Source organism: Galendromus occidentalis, unplaced genomic scaffold (genome assembly GCF_000255335.2).
Source record: "Galendromus occidentalis unplaced genomic scaffold, Mocc_1.1 scf7180000076944, whole genome shotgun sequence".
Classification (NCBI taxonomy): Eukaryota; Metazoa; Arthropoda; class Arachnida; order Mesostigmata; family Phytoseiidae; genus Galendromus; species Galendromus occidentalis.
Genome location: NW_003804933.1, coordinates 237,573 through 257,606, shown reverse-complemented (window position 1 = coordinate 257,606; position 20,034 = coordinate 237,573). Strand labels below are relative to the sequence as shown.

Below are 20,034 nucleotides of genomic sequence, written 5' to 3'. Positions count from 1 at the left end.
CCGGCTTGCGGTAGACTGGAAATTCCAGGCTCTGAATTCGGCTTACCATCACAGCATCCGTAAAGAGAGGGGGTAGTTTCTAGATCTTTCGTTTATTGACCATCATGGATGGACTGGGACGCTTTTAAGGTAAATCTATTGCTCTGACATGAGAGGTATGATATTTTACAGAAATGGAGTCGCAGAATCGCCTGACTGGAGCGACGAAAATCTTCAGACTCAGACCTTCATAATATGAATACAGAAAATATTTTCTGTGAATGTCGTGCCTTGGCATGCCTCGACACTAGCTTGCATGCGAATCATCCGTACTAGTACACCGAACATGTTCCCAATCGCTCAGGGATTCTCGCATGAAATCGCTCCCGCTCTTCTTATTCTCGCTCTCGGGAGGCGGATTTTGCTGATTCTCGACCATGTAGATTAAGTACTATTATTGCCAGATGATCGGAATCGAGAGTCAGCTCGTCGGATTAATTTAAAATTATGCCCTTCGAAAACAAAATGGATCGTTGAGAACCTTAGATGAGGCCGGCGTCCTTGGCCATCGCGTGGAACATTGAACTGGGATCTTCGAGGAGAGTTTTCGGAGAGTCGTATTCTGACACGCTTCCTTCGGATAGAACCAGAACTCTGCAATGGGTTTGGGGAGAGTTTTAGCCAACGCTCCCACGACTGGAGACCTTCGACAATGGAACTATGGATCACAACAATCAACTCGCAGCCTACCTGTCGTAATCGAGTATGGTGTTGAGTCTATGGGCGATCGTGAGCGTCGTTGAGTCCTTGAATTCTTTCTTGAGCGTTTCTTGAATAAGATTATCGGTTTCCATGTCGACGGCCGCCGTCGCTTCGTCGAGGATCAAGATCTTCGATTTCCTGAGGAGAGCTCGGGCAAGACAGACCAGTTGCCGTTGCCCGACGCTGATGTTCTCTCCACCTTCGGTGACTTCGTGCTCTAAACCCTTCTCGAGACCAGTGACGAAGTCCTTCAAGTGGGCCTGCTCTAGAGAAGCCCAAACCGCCTCGTCGCTCTTCTCGCCGAATGGGTCGAGATTCTCGCGGAGAGTCCCGGAGAACAGTACGGGGTCCTGAGGGATGATCGTCAGCTTCGATCGAAGGTCGTGAAGACCTATGCGCGAAACGTTGAGTGCGTCGATCGAGATGTTCCCTTCTACGGCTTCAATGAGTCTGAACAGAGCGAGCGTCAACGACGATTTACCGGCGCCTGTTCGACCGACGACTCCCACCTGGACGGAGGGGAGAAGATACGGCGTTTGTTCGTTTTGCAAACCTGAGTTTCGACAGCGGTTTCCTACCTTTGCTGCGATAGTTTCATGTGCGAATAAAAACACTCGGAATCCGTGTTGTCATGTACTAACTTTTTCGCCCGGTAGGATCTGGATGCTGATGTTCTTCACGACAAGAGGGAGGCCATCGCGATAGCGGGTCGAGTAGTTTTTGAAGTCTATAGCGCCTTCGGCGGGCCATTCCGGGTCGGGTCGATTGCTTTCGACGATCCACTCGGCCTCTGATTCGACTTCGGCGTATTCGAGACACCGCTCGATCGAGACGAAATTCGTCTCAACGTCCGAAGAAGCTTTCACCAGCATGTTCAAGGTTGTGGTGACCTGCGAAAGAGTCCGTCTCGGTCAATACTATCGTTGAGCGTTTCGACTCGGATCTCTCGCTTCGGATCGCGATACGGGAGCGGCGCTGACGGAACTTCCTCGGTCATTCCTGATTCCTACTCACCGTTAGTGCAGCCGTGACCGAGAGACCGGCGTAACCTGGAGACAAGCGGTCGCGCGCCAGGGCCGCCAGAAGAGCGGCTAGGAAGACGATCATGTAGCCGAGGAACTCGAGACGCACCGATAGCCAACGCGAAGCGACTATCGACGGATAGTAGGCAGTGTGATTGATGTCTGTTTTCATATTCGATATATCCACGAAGCGTTTCTCTGCTCCGTAGGCCCGAATAGATGAGCTACCGGTCAGAGTTTCCGAAAAATGAACGTAAACTGGAGATCGTGAAGTGGATTCGATTCTTTTCAGATGTCGGGAACAGGCTATGTAGTATTTCTGCGGGGAAGAAATCGGCTCAGGTGAGTTTCTCCTCGATTCTTGCGAGGAGTAGCTCTTTCGCAATTATGCCTTCCTCGTCGTCAGATTTGATTCTTCAATTCTCCAGCAGGGCTTTCCGAATGAGTCGGAATCAGTAGTGTCACTGGGGAGCCTAGTAAGACTGACGGCGTGAATCAGAATCTGCGGGACAAGATCACGCACCTGGACCACGAAGTAGATTACCACGAGAGGTAATGCCAGAGCGAGAAAAATCGGAGTTTGCATCGAAATCAACACCAGTGACGCAAGAGTCCTGAAGAACTGTTGGACTACCATCCTCAGGTTGAATCTCATCGTGATGTCGGCAGTGTCGATATCCTTAGAAAACCTAAAACATCCAACGATGATTATAATCAGCGCTGCTTCCCCGCATTCGATCGGCCCTTGATCAGGAACGATCGCTGACTGAGCGTCACGTGCAAATTGATTAATTCATTACAGTTGTTCGCCCTCGGAAAATATCGCTCTACCTGTTGAGTATACGACCCATTGGCGTCGTATCGAAGAAAGACATCGGAGAGCGAAGAATTCGCTCAAGCATCCTCTCATGAAGAACTCGCCCGCCTTGAAGTGCGATCAAGTTCAACGAGATTGACGCCACCAGAGCTGCAATCGTTTCCCCCACTCCCCAGGCAGCATAAACACCGAGTCGGTAATCCCTCTGCGAAGTGCTGTTCCTCAGCTCGGGCTTGAGCGAATCCTCGCTCCAGGCCGATAACCAGAGCGACGTCATGATATTGAACACGCTCGTTAGGACGAAGGCGACAAGAGTAATCGCAGAACCGATTGCGCCCATCGCGACGAGGTAGTCTCTGTAGACTGTCCATTTCACGGAACCGACGGCCGCCTCTTCTTCTTTTGTGAGGGCGGCGCCTGGTCGGGCTCTCTTCTCGTGTTCTTGTGCAGATTCGCGACGTGACAGCTTTGATTTTTCCGAGGGAATGCTCGACGCAGTGGATCCCTGTCGCTGCCTGGATGAGCGTCTCCTAAGGCTCCCGACTTCAGAGACGTTGTCATCGTCCCCATTGCTTGTCATCGAAATTTGCCTGAGGGATAATTCAAGCCGGTGAGTGAGGCTTTGTCTGAATACGGAACTGAGGCCATTCGGTATTGGTGAGGCTAGTCGGCCGCGCTCGAACGGGGGCGAATCTTACTTCATGAGATGCGGTGGTGCGGCTCCCTCCTTGACAATTTCCTCCATAACTTTCATATCCTCCTCGGGAATTTCGTCACTACTCGCTTTTTCCTGGAGGTGCTGCACCAGGAAATCGGCGAACGCTCCTTTGCGTGCGACGAGCTGTTTATATGTCCCCCACTCGGAGATCGTCCCGTCCTTGAGAACGTAGACCACATCGCAATCGGCAAGAACGGAGAGACGATGCGTCACGAGGATTCGGGTCTGCTCCGACAAAAGCGAAGAACATGGGATGAGACGCTTGGCCATATAATCATCCACTAATATAATATCCCCGGGCAACGAATTCTCTAATCAATGAATAATTCAGCTCATATTGTGTGAACGGAAAAGAGCGCGCTGTCCTCTCACCTTTGCTGAGAGGATTCCTTTGTTGCTGATGACTTTGTCGAATATGTGCTTGCTGACATGAGAATCAACAGCCGAGAGCGGATCGTCGAAATAGTAGTTATCGGAGCCGGCATAGACTGCTCTCGCCAGAGAAATTCTCTGTTTCTGTCCACCACTCAGATTGATACCTTTCTCACCAACTTCAGTCTCGTCGCCTCCAGGTAGGATGGCTAAATCAGCTCTCAGAGCACACACATCCAGAACCTGCTCGTAACGAGCTCGATCGTATTTTCCTCCAAACAGAATATTATTCTTGATCGACGTCCCCTGGATCCAGGCCTGCTGCGGGACGTACGCTACAGAGCCCTGAAATCGAGTCCAAATCAGTTTCCTGTTCTTATCGTTCGAAAATCTTCTCCGCGACGCGATCAGCTCCCAATAAGAAGTCCCGGCTGTCTTCCGGTCGAGGGTTTGAGTAGCTCACCGAAACTGTAACGCTTCCCGTCTTCTTTGTGACGTCCCCAAGCAGCGCACTCAAGAGTGTGGATTTTCCTGTTCCCACCGTTCCGACGATGGCAACCAGCTGGCCCCTCTTTATTTCCATGTTGATGTCTTTCAAAGCGGGACTGATATCTGTGCCTGTGCCATATTGGAAAGTTCCGTCTTTGATGCTCACCGCGGTACCTGTCGGATTGAGTTCTTCTTAATAGCCTGCTTTGGAGCCTTCGCCGCGTACTGGAGCTCTTCGAACTTCGCCTGCTTCTTCTCGATCATGGCCAGAGGCTCTGGCCCAGAGCTTGAGTGTCGGTGATGAGCCTGAATACCCATCCCGGTAGGGGCAGGGGATTGGTGATAATATACGGAGGAAATGTCTTCTGACTCACCGCTGTCTTTAATCTTCGTCACGGCGTTTTCGTCGAGTTCCTCGCATCGGAGATACTTGTTGAGTCGCCCCACGGAGACGAAAAACATCGCGAAATACGTGATCAGTATCGGGAGGAGGGCCAACGGCACTTTCAAAATGTTGAACAAGGATAGCGACACGAAAGCCTTATTGGCATCGAGCACATTACTCGGATCACTCAACACGAAAGCGGCGAAAGAGGCCAATGCCACAAGGAAGGGAGCACTCGTGAAGGCGAATACCATGAAACCACTGAGCCACGCCTGCGCCTTCAGAGCGCTCAGTTCCTTTTCCCGGAGCTTGGTGATGCGCTGCATGAAGGAGTTCTCCCACGCGTACAGCTTGACTACTTTGATTCCGCCGAGAATTTCATTCATGAGTTTTGTACGTTTGTCTTTGTCACGCATCAAAGAGATCTGCAACATACGACGGGTCAATTTCTCGACCTTCGCTCTCTACCTGACCGGAAGCTCTCCGAATTGCATCGCCCACTCGAGCGAAGTTTTGATCTCTGACAAGGGGTGACGATTCGCAGTTTTGCTCTCGACCCAGTGGATCTCGTCCTCAAACGAGGTGGGAGCCGGAAAATCGCGGCTCGCTTACCTGGTATTTCCGGAGGAAGGTGGTCACGACCGCGTTCACCGGCATCAACAAGATCATGACGGAAACACCACCGAGGGTTGCGATGCCCAGCTGCTGCCACAGCATGTAGAGAGCGATGCCGATCATGAGGGGAACGGACCACAGGAGGTTCATCATGTGCACTTGTTCCATGATCCTGTGGAGAGGTCAAGGAACGTGTCAGCTAAACGGAGCCCATCTCTCGATGGATTACATCGCGCCGAAAATCAAGAATCCGGAACAACAAATACCTTTGACTGTCGACAGACATCAGGGTCACGATCTCCCCCGTGGTGAATTGACCCCTCGCCTGTGAGCTCAGTTTCAGTGCTTTGCAGTATACGGCGTACGTGAGCGCAGAGCGCACGCGCATCGCGAGACGGTATATGCGGTATTCGTATTGACCCGTGAGAATCGACTCGAGCATGGCCGAGAACAGCATCACAGCAGCCAAGAAGACTCCTTTCCACAGCGGATCTGCACCATGAGCTCGATTAGCGAAAATTCTCAGTGATTGCTCGAGGAAATTCCTCCCCATTATTTTTTTGAGACAGTCCCGAAGTCGGGTATCGAGTTGACTTCTTGAGAAACTCACCGTCGGAACTAACGAATGAAATCAGCGCACTGAGAACATTGGGGGACACGAAGGCTAGGAGCGAGGTGATGAGCTTCAAGAATGCGATGCCCAAGAAGTTCCAACCGAAGGTTTTGGACAAGGGGACGATGATATTTACTCGACTTTGCAGAACAGAGTTCCCATCATCGTCGGCCTTGCCGCTAGTCCGTGTTTGTTTCTTCTGGATTTCGGCTTCGTAGTGGGGCAGGAACTTCCTGATGACCCCTTCCGTTTTGTTCTCATCGTCAAGTTCCCAAAGGTCGTCCAAACGAATTCCGGAGTCTTTCTGGACCCTTTGATAGCCGAGAGCGATCAGACTGTGGAGGAAGAGCTCCTTCACTTCGTGCACTTGTTCTCTCCTAAGGCGTCACGGATAATTTTGCATGGAATGGAGCTCAACTCACCCGTTGAACCACCAGAACCAGAAGATGGAGAGGTACGAGGCGTCATTCTCTGGAGAAGACCTGTCGCTCTTCTTTCCGATGTAGTAGGACAATCGCTTATCCGCGAAACAGTTCAAGACAAGCTGAGCCAATGCGAGAGGGAAGGTGCACGTCGCCAAAACGAATCGGAGTCGACTGGGAACCACGAACTGCGAACAGAGTACCGCTTTTGGAAATCCGACCATGTAAATCCACGGAAATGACCGAATCTTCGGACGAGCCGCAGAGAGCGACCCAGACTCGCAGTCTGAGGCTACGTATTGCTCGCTCACCCTCGGCTCCGATTCGAAAGCTCCGAGCAGAACGGAGCGATAGCGGATTCCCGTTGCCACAGCGTAGAGTAACCAGAAGACGAACAACGAAATCGAGCTTATTTCACCCTTCATCTTGTTGTGGAATATCAGCGCCGCGACTCCGACCTGGAATTTCAAAGGCGAGGCTCTCACTTGGCGCTACCCTCCTACGCGAGCTGGTTAGATGAAATCACACGGTGCTTTGATTGAGGGCCCGATGCGCGTTCTCATCGCGAGAGACTGATTTATTATTATTACCAAGGTTAGGAGCTGGATCAGGGGGCTCCATAGTTGCGAGGAGTAATACCCCAGCGGGAGGTGGGTCACGTCCCATATCTCGCAAATCTGCACCAAGATCAGCACGACGCAAATGCACTGGAACGAAATTGAGTTCATAGAAAATCATGGAGCGGAGCCTTCCGTCGGCATCTCAAGTTTAACCCCGTCATGACGCCCCCGCCACTTCAAGTCTCCAAGCGGCTGCGCTTCGGTGAGTTCACCTATGCGCGAGAGTATGTATGACTTACCATTTTGGCGATGAGAAGAGCAGTCCATGGCAGCCTGATTCCTCGTTTACGGTTGAGCAAGAGTTCAAACAACGAGGAAATGAAAAACAGCGAGCACGGCGTCCATATCAGGCACGTGTCTTGGAAACACTGAGTGAAGTCTGGGTTCGAGGTCCCAACCCATGTCAAATTCCAGTCCTGTAATTCAATGCCAACTCGATTTGAGAATGACTTCGAACTTTGGGAAGCGCGGGCGCTCCGATCTGGCGACGCTCCGGGGGGGGGGAAGAGGTAGAATCCTCAGAGCTCCTCAGAGAAACCCATCGCAGAACAAGCCCATGCCCCATGCATATCTTTCTTGGAGACAGGTCTCTCCCGGCTTGGGCTCGAGCCGAGATCAGGTCGCTATAAGTAGTTTCGAAGAGTTAAACCATTCCCGTTCGATTTCGCTCCGCCATTGAGCATCAGAGTTTGTTCAGGGCAGGTGGGCTCGACGGAAAAGTGGGTCTTCCGCTCTGAGAATCTGACACGCGGAATCGTGGGCAGAGTAGGAGAAGCCAGCGAGTATTCGTTGGATTCCTCTCTTCTAGGTCAGCTCTAACATTCGATGAAAAAGAAACGGCGAGACTCTCGCTTCGATGCTCATACAGCCCAATTGAGAAACATCAACGACCCATTCTACCGAAATTTCTCTATTGCCAACCGCCCTCGCGGGATTTCGGCAAAACGATCGTTCGCTCAGTGGAAGGCGACATCAGATAGTGAGGTTACGGAACATTTGATCGAGCGTCGGAGAGCGTTCACCCATTTGACGTAAAGATGACGGCGGACAGTGATTTCTCTTGCGGAAGGAGAGAACAGCTCTCGATTCGTTTTACGACATTGCTCGTTTGTTTTGCTCGTTTGAACCGGGTCCGTATTAGAAACACGGCAGATTTACGATACAGGAACCTAGGATTCTGCCATCTCATGAGGCGATTTGCTTATGCATTCCAAAAATTGCTCGCGGGAAACACCGCATGCGAGATGTAATCGAATTTTCGAGACTTTGCTGCCTGCACTCGATGCGATGACGCACCCCCGGAAGAGATTGTCAATGAGCACTCCGATATCTACGACTTCCTCGAGCACTAACTACCAACAGAGTCTCTAATCGGACTCTCCGTGCTTTTTCCCGATCGAGTAGCGGAGAATAGTCCCGAACGATTCGTCCTCTGATGCATCGGATATCTTCGAGGATTCGCTCTCATGACTCACATACTCGAAAAAATCGGAAAACAGAGAGGGAGATTCCCGAGTCTCGGCCCTTCTCCGCACAACTTCCCGAATGGAGCTAGAATATCATCGATATTTGATGCCTCACTCCGCTCTCAATCATGAATCGTCGCGCAAGCGAATCTGATAGCTTGTCTGCTAATCCGAATAAAGCTTCTGAGATTCTAGCTGTCATACCCAGTCTCGAAGCCTTGCCCCCCTATCGCACGATAGAAAACTAATGCCAGCGAAATGCGCCCGTCACTCCGCGGAGTCCGATCTCTCGGAGAAGCCTTCGACCGGGGAAATAAGCTCTTCGGCGGACAAGCGGGCGCGCGCAGTGTAACCGGGGAAAACTTCCAGGGCATCGATAGAAAGTCGGATGCCGAAGAAGCGATGAAAATGTGTTGGCACCGGCCGAAAGTGCTGTCTCCAGTTTAGACTCTTATTTGGATGATCATTAGTTCCGAACTTACTCCAAGATCGATCATATGAATTTCTCGTCTGATTATGACACCGCTTCAGAGACCGATCAGAAGTTCATCGGCACCTTCCAGAAAATCGCTAACGGAGATCGTCGCCCTCTGTCTGAATAATCCGCTCCGGTTCCCGTTCATAAATCGAGGAGCTCATCCAGAGATCTGAGTTCTCTCAGTAACTTCCGATCCCGATGGATCCGGGCTTCCAATTCGCTAAATTGCATTCAGGATTTTGCGTGAATCGCGCCGCATGAGAGTGCGTTTTTGAGCTCCGACCAAGGGAAGTTTCCTTCAGTCTCGTCCCTGCTTCCTGCCTCTGGCTCTTGTCGGAACCTACACGCCCCCAAGAACCGTGTCGGAGGCGGTATGAAAGTTTTGAAATCCATTCCCTCACATTGCAGTGTCTTCAGTTCCGAGTCACCAAAAGGTAATTATCGCCGGAATTCGGCCGGAAACCTGCTCCACGCGCCACCGAAGCGAACGCGGCATCGTTCCTGGAGTTGTCAGAATGCAATCTACGCCATTCATTGGCCCTGTCAGTCGAACTCGAGGAAATCAACTTACCCACACTGGTCCTCCACAAAAGTCCATGGCACCGCGTTGAGCAGCGCCGAAACGAGTGTGGTCTCCGTAGCGGCAGTGTGGGAGACTTGAGTCGTTTTAAGTCCCTGAGCTGACGCACTTTCACGGCTAGAAAACACCCGCCATCAATTCGAAACTGAATCAATGATCTACTCGAGACCAGTAGAGTTTGATAACGCTTTTTCTTTCCCCCTTCCAAAGGAGTCGTCAGCTGATTATTCGATCGAGCGAGTAGCAGCACGCGAACAGCTGACGACAATGACTCGCGAGCGGTCGGTCTTTCAAAATCGGCGCCAGAGCGCTCACCGGTACTCCTCTAAACGCGCCTGAACATCGCCTCAATGCCGCAAAGTCGGAGCGCTTGAAACCCTTGTTTTTCGTTGTTCTAATCTCTGGTTCAGACCGTCAGAATCTCCTGGAGCTCTGTATTTATTTGTGTCATCCTCCCGCACCATCAGATATCTAGGCATTTAACTCTAGGCATTTATCGTCGCATGAAATTGAAGGCGCGAGGTCAGCGGTCGACGGAGAAGACCTCAGCGAAGTCACAGCGAGTAATCGTCGCGTGAATCTACCGGTGAACGCTTAGCTAGGGGAGACTTCCTCAGTCGATTCGGTCAATTTTCTTCGCCCTCGTCCTCTGCAAGCTCCTGGCGTTTTCTGCTTTCCCGAGAACACGTTGGCTGCGCCGTGAATCCTAAGCCAGTTCTCCTGTGGCTCGAATAACCGCCGAAGAATCATGCAAGCTCTGGGCGAGGATGCGACGCGTCGTCCGCCCTCATTGAAGACACTGTCTCCGCTGTCCTCTGTCTCTTTCTCCAACTCGTGCCCTCGCTTAGTGGGAGTTTGAAAACGCGCGCCCCTCTCTGCTGTCTGCCCCGAGCAGCAGCCGAGTACCGTCAGCCGCCATCTTGAAAACACTACTTTGCAGCCTGGACACACGGACTCCTCGAATCAAAAGTATCGAGTAAACAAAGGTGTAGAGTACGGGCTCCGTTGATCGGCGTCGCTGTCACCGATTAGAGGAACTTGTGTGGAGAAATGACTTCCTTGAGGTTACTCCTGCCCGCCCCCACGCAGAGCATATACGCTGTGCAGAGCGCAGATGAGGACATAAACAAAAATGAGAAAAAGGATCCCTACGCTCATTTACCCCCTTACGGTGAACGTAAAGGTTGGATACCTCGCAAAGTGAGTGAATCGACCCATTGATGCCCTATATGCGCGCTCGATGCCCGACAGGAGCACTGTCGGCTGAGGAGTTCGATTTGGCAGACATCAACAAACGATGGCTCCCCGATCTATTACAGCTCGAAGACTATGGAGACGGGGGCGCATACCCCGAAATTCAAACAGTACAGTACCCGCTCGACATGGGTCGAAAGAAAGAGAAAAGCGGTAACGCTCTGGCTCTGCAGGTGGACGCTCAAGGTATGTGGGCTATATCGTATGAGTGATTCAAGTGCAAAAATTCGGTAGGCGGCATCGAAGCCGCAGATCTGAGGACGATAAAACCCCGGACCTCTGTCCCACGTCGGTTTCCGTCGGCCTTTTCCATAGAATCGTGCAGGACATGACCTTATAATCGCTTCTTTTTACAGGAAAAGTGAAATATGACGCACTCCTCAAGCAAGGAGCCAATAAAGATAAAGTGGTATATTCGAAATTGAAAGATCTCCTACCCTACGACCTAACCGCCGAGGACGAAGAAGAGCTAAAGAAACCGGATGAAGAAGAAATCGCGAAAATCACCGAAGAAACAAAGAGAGCCCTAGAGAAACTAACTCATTCCAAAGTGACATCGGCCATGCCCGTCCGAGCGGCCGAGAAGGCGGCTCCAGCGCAATACATCAGGTAGGCTCTTGAGATTTCCGCGTTGAACTCCTTTCTGGACAGTCCCAGAGCTGTTCGTTGGTTATTCGAGAGCTTCAGCCCGGTAATTATCCTCCTCATTAGTCAGCGCTTGTTTCCAGGTACACACCCGCTCAACAGGGACCTGAGTTCAATTCAGGCGCAGGTCAACGAATCATTCGGATGATCGAAGCTCAGAAAGATCCCATGGAGCCTCCTAAATACAAGATCAACAAAAAAGTAAGCGAGCCCGGAAATCGACGATCGTGACGACGATCTACCTGCTGATAGATATTCCTACGCAACTCCATCTCCTCGTAGATACCTCGGGGCCCCCCGTCACCTCCACCCCCTGTGATGCACTCGCCAACGAGGAAGGTCACGGTGAAAGAGCAACAGGACTGGAAAATTCCGCCCTGTGTCAGCAATTGGAAAAACGCGAAAGGTTAGCTGTCGATCGATGAGTATAAATTAACCTCTCGGACTCTTCGTCACTGTCTTGTACCCGGCGCCCAATGAAGACTTCTGGGAATCACATCCGTCTCCGTTCCTATTCACAGGATACACAATACCTCTGGACAAACGATTGGCAGCCGACGGACGAGGACTGCAACAACAGCATATCAATGAGAAGTTCTCGAAGCTCGCTGAAGCGCTCTTCTTAGCCGACCGTAAGGCTCGTGAGTCCGTTGAGGCCCGAGCTCAACTCGAAAGGAAGGTCGCCGCCAAGGAGAAAGAAAAGAAGGAAGAACATCTGCGACTCATGGCACAACGGGCTCGTGATCAGAGAGCCGGTATACGGAACGTTGAAGACGTGAGTGTTTCGACTGACTTATCAGCTCTCGGTCGTTTCGCATTATCCCATTTCGCCGAACGTCGGATCATAAACGCGCTCGCTTCCAGGATGAGGACGAAGGCGTGAAGGATCGAGATGCCCTCCGACAAGAGAGGCATAGAGAACGCCAGAGAGATCGAAATATTGCGAGAGCTGCGCCCGACAAAAGGAACAGGTTGGAGCGTGAGAGGGATAGAGATATATCCGAGAAAATAGCCCTAGGTCTCCCATCGACGAGCGGCGCTCGCAGCACGGAGGTCCAGTTCGATCAGAGGCTGTTCAATCAGAGCAAAGTGAGTGTCAGAGATTCACACAGCGCGCGGAAGGACTTCCGATAGAAGAGACCGGCACATGCTGACGATTTTCGCATTCACAGGGAATGGATTCTGGCTTCGGTCACGAGGATGACTACAATGTCTACGATAAACCTTGGCGTAAAGACAAGGGAATTTCTGGTCAGCTCTACAGACCTCGCGGCGATAGAGAAACGGCTGAAGACCTGGAGACTATGATCAAGACCAACAGGTTCGAAAATCTATTGAGGGTGCCTCTTGCAAGATCCCTCCGGTTCTTTGGAATGACCACTCGGATGAAACAAACCCTGCAGATGGCCTGCCGAATTCGATTTATTCTACGCTCTTGCTTGCTCTCTCTTACAGGTTCGTTCCGGACAAGGAGTTCGAGGGCACAGATCGGTCGGAGAGTTCGAAACGTCGTGGTCCTGTGGAATTCGAACGAACAGCTGAAGTTGAGGAAGATCCGTTCGGGCTCGATAAGTTCTTTAATGAAGCCAAGAAAGCCAATAAGAGACGAACGGAAAGCGACAGTAAGGCGGGGAGCAGCAACAGCAGTTCGAAAAAACGGCGAGACTGATTCGGGGACCTGTCAAACAGAATGTACAATAAAGAAATCCTTTGTATCGATATCGGTACCTGTATTTAGAGTTCTGCGAAGTCTGTTGGTATCGAACAGGAACGAGGGAACTCCATCACAAGCGTGGCTCTTCCTACCGCGGGCTCACGTCACATTTCTGCCGATAGCACTTCCGAAACAACATTCTGTTTTCGGAGAGGTCGCTCGGCTTCATTGAGCCTATTTCCCGATTAAAGTTTCCAAGATTTCCCAGAGCGGTGAAGCTCTCGGATCCCGGAACCTCCCCATTGGATGAATTTCAGACGGTGCGAGAATGGAGCGTAACAGTATGAATGCATGGAAACCATGTGAGCGAAGGAATCATGTTAATCGGGGCTACGAAGGCGGTTGTGGAGCTTAAGCGCAACATGATTGATCGTTGACTGCTGGCGACGGCACTGGGTGCATTGGGCAGAAAACTCAAGATTCCAGATGATTCTTGTGTGATATGAGGAGATCGGCTTCGCGGCCTCATGCCCCGAATGGACTCGGATTTTGAGCGGCGAGAGCATCTCATCTCATTAAAAATAGATTGAGCGCCTCAGTTCAAATTTCCCCGCCCTGAAAAGAGCATTGGCCCCCTCGTCTCCAGACATTCATCGGCTCATTATCCGGGATTTTCTTCATCCCAGAGAGAGCCTAATCCTCTCCGACTTCTGCTCTCCGTAAGCAGCTGGATGCTTTCTTGGCCGATGAATCGGCCTCTTATTTCAGTATTGCAAAGGAAGCATAGCGTCTGATGGATATGACGTCTTCCCTCGTTTATTGTACTCCACGGCGCGATCGTAACATTTCACATCTTTTCTCCCTCGCCTCCTCTATCGCTTCCAAGAGAGCATGCAAAACATCAGCGTATAGGCTATGTTTGGATGTCTACGACACTAATACAAAAAACGCGCGCGGCCGGGCCGGTAGATTGCAACGGGGGGTTGGCAGATACGAGCAGCCGACATCGGTAGGGCGCAGAGGCGGCTGCCGGTCAAGAATTTTCCAAGAAGAACAGAAGTTCAGATCACAACTGTGTCAGTCTCCGTCGTTGGCGCCACTGGATTTTCCTTCTTGGTGAAACACAGGAAGGCTCCAAAATTCCTCGTCAAGTTCTGAGTGAGTCCTATCCCTCATCGTCTCACATGCCCGGCATCGTTCGATTATTTTCTAGAGGAAGATGTTCGGTCTCTTCTAGAAGGTATCGATGTGATCGCGATCCCGATTGATCTGATCTCTTGACGGGCCACGGGACGATCAGCCGTCCCTTCAAGACCTCAGAGGTCTTCCGATGTTTTACGTAATCCACGCAGTCCCTTTCATCAATTCGGTGAATGTACGAGAAACTTTTTAACGATCCATCCCATCGGAAAGTCTTCACTTGAGTTCCTCGGAGTTTCGCGCGGGGAAGAGTTCATTTGTATTTTCTGCTCCCAGGAGCTCTTATGAGCTCCCTTGACTGCTTCGGTCTCGGCCTTGATGCTTTATGCTCTCCCGGAATACGTTCTCGAATTCCACTGGAACGCGTAGAATGAAGGAACTTCATGTCCGCCGCACATTCCCGACCATGTGATCATAACCTTGATTAGGTGCGACATTCCGTCGATAAAGTGCGTCTTGTCTATTGCAGGGGAAATGGCGAGCAACAGCTCGCCAACGAGTTCCCGAAAACGGCGGCGACCGCCGAGGAATTCCGCGGAATCGTGCGATGATACAGAACCTAAGATCAAGGTAAATTCATCCCCTTACCCCTCCTTGAATGGGGAACATGACGTCAGGTGATTCCCAGCTAGTGTCTTCCTCCGTCCTTTAACGACAGTTCGAGGACTTCCGGTCCCCCGCACCCCTGAGCAATCCTCACTGAGTATGTGCATGCTCCAAGCGAGACCGAGGATTGCCACAAGAGGCCCCTCCCATTGGCGATGGCTCGATCCGACGGCAACGGGTGAACTTTGGAGTGCAGGAAAGTGCCATCGCCCAGAGTGATTCAGGGAAGCAGGTCATCCGGAGGCGACAGCTTCTGGTAGCGAATTCACGGGAGGCTTTGGAGTGGCTTCGGAAAGTCGTGCTGCTCCGTTATCTGAGCGCCACCCCCGAGTGGACCTCACCAGCCTCATTATAGCGACATGATCCGGAATGACGAAACATGTCTAGATCTGGAGAGGATGTCCAAGATTTTCTTGGTCACTTCTTCTCCTGGAATCGCCCTAACGCAGCCTCCCCTGTTGCAGTCATTGCGGAGGACCTCTTCGGACGCTGATTCGTCATGCGCAACGTCGATCTCCACGAATGACTACGGTGACCGGATAGGAACCATCGAAAAGGTGTCCGTGAAGAATTTCATGTGTCATTCTCAGTTGGAATTCTCTTTCGTCCCGCAAGTCAACTTCATCATCGGTCGCAACGGCAGTGAGTTATCGAGGATTAAAGTTGTTCTGGGGATGTGTGCTCTGGTTCTCCAGCGAGAGACGAGCATTCATCTCGGAGTCGATTCGTAGGAGATCAATCGAGCGGTTGATGAGTTCTTTGTGTACAAAGGATCTTTCTTCCATGCTTCAAGGTGGCAAGAGCGCTGTCCTCACCGCCATAATGGCAGGACTTGGTGGGAAAGCGAGCGTGACCAACCGAGGGTCGAAAATATCCTCGTTGGTCCAGAACGGCCGTCCATCAGCTCGCATTGAGGTGACATTGAACAACACTGGCCCTGAAGCCTTCAAAGCGGAAATTTACGGACCTTCGATCACCGTAGTTCGAACCATTCGAGTGAGTTGAGCTCAAACGTGAGTTAGACGGGGGACTCCGACCCGAGTCTATGCATGCACTTATCTGACGATTTCGAATACCATCATTCACAGGCTGTCGGTGGTTCATACGAGATTCGTGCGCATGATCGCCGTGTGGTCTCGACCAAACGGGAGGAGCTGCAAAATATCCTGGACCACATGAACATCCAGGTCGACAACCCTATAGTCGTGCTGAATCAGGAAACTTCGAGGAATTTCTTGCAATCGAAAAGCGCCAAGGACAAATACGTTTTTTTCCTGAAAGCAACTCAGCTCGAAACTGTGAAAGCAAATTACGAAGAAGCCGAAGAAAATGCCAGGCTGGCCACGAACCTTTTCGATACAAAAAGAGCGGTAAGTCATTGCTGAGCGCATTCGCGAGGCTATAGGCTCCCGGGTGTTCCGTTTGTCTGCGGAGCGGATTATCCGTTACGGAATCTCAGCCACCGCGGGCCCCGGGGTAGCGAATATCCGGCACAAGCTCAGTCTCACAATATTGTGCTCTCCCACGATGATCTTTGCAGAATTTACCTCAACTTGAAAAAGATGTAAAGAAGTACGAAGGCATTCTGAAGCTGCTCGACGAAATTGTCGACTCGAGGACTAGATTGAACCTCCTCAAGGCGGAACTCTGCTGGTCTAGAGTAGTCGCTCTTGAGGAGGAGGAACGCGAAGCGGTGCGGAACTCCGACAATGCTCGGGAGCAGTTGCGAGAATTCGTCAAGAAGATGGAGTCTGTGTCGGAGAACCTCGTCGTCGCCAAGAGCGAATCGGAGCGCTACTCGGCTGAATTATCCGAGATCGAAGGATCAAGGACAACGAGGACAGCGGATTTGCACAAGCGCAAACAGGCGATGGACGAAGCGAAGCGAAGTTTTCGGGAAATCGAGGTGAATGTCGTATCGTTCATCGAGAGCTCCGTCATTCAGAAGTAAAATGGCTCCGATAGACGCCCAGAGTTTATTTCTGATTAATTCTCGGAAGCGGGAAAGTTTGCCCGACGCAAGAAACTTCATCGCAGCTGAATTTCCATTCAGGACATTGAGAAGTCGATCAAGCGGAGTGTTCGAACCCTGGAGACGGACAAGGTCGCCCTGGAGAACGAGATCATTCGGGCCAAAACCAACTCGGACGAAGAATGGAGGAAAGAGAAGGAACGGCGCCTGAAAAAGATCGTCATTGTGGAAGGTAGCGTCTAGATTCCTTCATCCGGGGGATGCCGACGCCGACTTCGAAATACGCTCTCCGGCAGTAGATGCCTTCTTGATGTTAATTAAATAAGCGTTGTGAAATTCACAGAAAAGCTCAAGTCAGCTCAAACTCAAGAGGCTCGAGCCAAAGAAAGTGAAGCGAGCGTTCGTGAGAGCCAAAAGCAGAAGGATGGTGACATGCGGGAGGCTCAGATGGAACTGAGGAAGATCGAAACCGATAGTCAAAGTTTAGCTTATCAAATCCAGAACGCGAAAGCGGCTCAGAAAGACGCGGTCAATCGCTTCGGAGCTCGTACGGCCGATATCCTACGGGAGATCTCGCAACAGCGTAGATTTCGAGTGAAACCGAAAGGTCCGATAGGATCATTCATCAGTCTGAAAGGTACGTTTATTCGTCACTTGTCAATTCATCCGTCGAGAGTTACAAAATCCATGACGATTCAGTCGAAATTCCTTCACGTTTTCTCTTTTACGTTCCGCAGACGATCGATGGGCCTATGCGGTGGAGCGTCATTGTTCAAATTCCTTAAGAGCGTATATGGTGGATAACAAGGACGACGCAAAGCTACTTAAACTGATATTCGATAAATACAATCAGAAGGACATCACTATCTACACGCGGAAGTTCAGTGAAAGAAGATATCAGTGCGCAATGGCGACGCCAACTGCGAGCTCTCAGAATTTGACCCGGGTTGTCGATATCAAGGACACCGATGTCTTCAATTTGTTGGTCGATGTCCACTCAATCAATATGGTCTTATTATTCGATAGCGTCGAGGCTGCCTTGACAACTCTCAAGCGTGTGGACACCGTGCCGAAGAATTGCGCTCTCGCAATCGATGCCGAGTACAATCGAGTCAATCCAGCTCCCAAGTATAGGATATTTAGTAACGACCGGAATATCCAAGTCCACTTTCTGAGGGAGGCAGGCAAAGACAAATTGTCTGCACTGGAAGCCGAACTCAAATCACTACGGGAGAAGAAAAAAGCCTCGGAGAGTCAGTTCCAGCTCGTTCAGAGGGAAGTCGCTTCACTGGAAGTCGAAATCCGGAACGCGACGGATCGTAGGACGAAATTCAGCCTCGAATGTGCTGGCTTGGAGAGGCAACTGCGAGATCTGCGGGACTTCGAGGTGAGTGAGTTCCTCCTTCATTGAGGGTCGATGCCAGGAGGAAGTGTGAGATCTTTCTCGACGATCCATTTTTCGCACAGGAACCCGTCGCAGTTAACGTCACGTTTCTGGAAGACGAAGTAGCGGCGCTTTCTCGAACGATTGGAGAGAAAACGAAAGAGCTGCCCGCGATCAAGGAAAAGCTTCAAGCTCTCGTAGAGGAAGTTCGAGAGAAAAACAGAGCGCTCAAACAAGCTGAAGCGGTGGTGAAAGAGAGTGAGGAACGGATCAACTCTCTCAAAATCGTGCTCAATAAGTGCGCAGATAAGATCGAGAAATTCAAGGGCTATGAGATCGGCCTCGTTTACAAGTGAGTAGGAATGGAGTTCGGAACCATAGAACCCATTGATTTTCTACAAGCTCTCTCGATTCAAGCCAATTTTCGCGGTGGATCCAAGGGCAGGTATTCCACCGTGCGCAGCTTCAGATCTCAATGATGCTCAAACACCATTCTAAGTGTTTCTGTTATGCTCTTAGGAAAGCGCTGCTAGAAGCTACGATCAAAGAAAAGGAGACCGAGTTGAAGAGCAAAAGTGCGAAGCTGGCCAGCGTGCTCGACGCCACTGTGAAAGAATTCCCGCAGAGAATCGATACTGATCGGACAGAAAATGCTTTACAAATGGAAATCGAAACCCTTCAGGGACAGATAGCCAGTATGGAGCGAACGTGAGTATGAAAGTCGCGATGCGTCATACGTGGGAACGCGACGGCCGAATGAGATTTCCCTCGTCGTGGAATCGGGTGCAGAGATCGGCTTCTCCATCTCAGCGACAACTGAGGATAGATTCGAAAATATTACAGACAGCCCGATCCAGAGAGGACGCGGAAGACGTACCGACGTTTGAAGGAAAAGTTCGATACCCTCTCCGGGGAGCTGGACAATCTGAAAACTTATCTTAAAGAATTGGGCAAACTTATCAAACAGCGTCGAGATACTTTTGTCAAAGTCAGGGACTTGGCGTGTTTCCGAGTCAACACCGTGTTCCAGTCATTGATGGCAAGCGAGAATTTCATTGCTAGTCTTGTATTCGAGCATGAAGAGGTAAGACGGTGAAGGAGAATATGTTTTGACTCTGATTCAGATGATTCATGACGAAAAAAACTTATAAACCGCAGCTCTAGGCTGCGCGGGTTCGAGGATCGAAAATTCACGCCGAAGACCTTTCCAGCGCAAGCTGCAGATCGATGTCAAGGAGACGAGTCAGAGCGTGCGTCAATCACAGCGCGACGTGCGAGGACTTTCGGGTGGCGAGCGATCATTTTCCACCGTGTGTTTCATTTGTGCCCTCTGGAGCAGTACGGATCATACGCCGCTGCGAGTCTTGGATGAGTTCGACATTTTCATGGATATGAGCAAACGTCGGAAAAGTCTCCAGATGCTCCTTGAAATATGTCAGAAACAAGCTCGTTGTCAATTCATCTTCTTGACACCCCTGGAGATGCCGAACATTGATGCGTTAAAAGGTGAGACACTTTATTCCGGAGACGGTCAAAAGTTCTCGATCGCGTCTGATCCACTCTGTCAGTCAGGGGAGGAACGTTCGCGGAGTATTCACCTTCCTATCCGGAAAGTGTCGCCGTGAGAGCATTCGAGCTCACAAATATTCTTGATGTTTCAGATGGGTCGGTGAAGATCCAGATGATGCCAGAGCCTGAGAGAGGGCCGATAGCCGCTCAATGAACCACTGATTGTGCTTTTTTTCCAAGCACGAGTGAATTGAGATCGATCTCGGTCTGCGGCATATGACACGCGATCTCGTCCTGTAGAATACTCCTTTCCTTTGTGTGATAGGTTTTATATTTTAGAAGAAAATATGGAGGGTGAAGCTACTTCCGAATGGAAAGAAGGGATCTAGTACCTTATGAGAAGTCAAATCATCGATTCCATCGTCATTTAATTTATGTCTACATTTATGCCCCAGCCCAATCGGAAGACAAC

At 50.8% G+C, this 20,034-nt stretch overlaps 2 protein-coding genes across 2 annotated transcripts; one reads left to right on the top strand and one right to left on the bottom strand.

The window, feature by feature from the left end:
• Positions 1 to 199: 199 nt before the first annotated feature.
• Positions 200 to 6,602, bottom strand: LOC100901531 (multidrug resistance-associated protein 1). The gene is made up of 15 exons (XM_029110633.1): positions 6,506 to 6,602; positions 6,195 to 6,382; positions 5,779 to 6,107; positions 5,426 to 5,663; positions 5,157 to 5,331; positions 4,537 to 4,969; positions 4,134 to 4,333; positions 3,671 to 4,015; positions 3,279 to 3,523; positions 2,595 to 3,170; positions 2,287 to 2,452; positions 1,756 to 2,082; positions 1,383 to 1,631; positions 730 to 1,250; positions 200 to 633 (listed from the first exon to the last, which is right to left on the bottom strand). Exons 4-15 carry the CDS (start codon positions 5,614 to 5,616, stop codon positions 522 to 524), a joined length of 3,540 nt encoding a protein of 1,179 aa, XP_028966466.1. The 5' UTR covers positions 5,617 to 5,663; positions 5,779 to 6,107; positions 6,195 to 6,382; positions 6,506 to 6,602; the 3' UTR covers positions 200 to 521.
• A 3,786-nt stretch (positions 6,603 to 10,388) lies between these two features.
• On the top strand, positions 10,389 to 19,816 carry LOC100901249 (structural maintenance of chromosomes protein 6). Its single transcript, XM_029110637.1, has 22 exons — positions 10,389 to 10,538; positions 10,658 to 10,778; positions 10,949 to 11,201; positions 11,321 to 11,438; positions 11,520 to 11,643; positions 11,759 to 12,012; positions 12,102 to 12,326; positions 12,410 to 12,558; positions 12,693 to 12,896; positions 14,561 to 14,633; positions 15,162 to 15,339; positions 15,491 to 15,693; positions 15,786 to 16,067; positions 16,238 to 16,603; positions 16,751 to 16,901; positions 17,013 to 17,306; positions 17,407 to 18,056; positions 18,137 to 18,405; positions 18,573 to 18,761; positions 18,897 to 19,137; positions 19,265 to 19,559; positions 19,715 to 19,816. Exons 1-22 carry the CDS (start codon positions 10,389 to 10,391, stop codon positions 19,774 to 19,776), a joined length of 4,851 nt encoding a protein of 1,616 aa, XP_028966470.1. The 3' UTR covers positions 19,777 to 19,816.
• Positions 19,817 to 20,034: the final 218 nt, after the last annotated feature.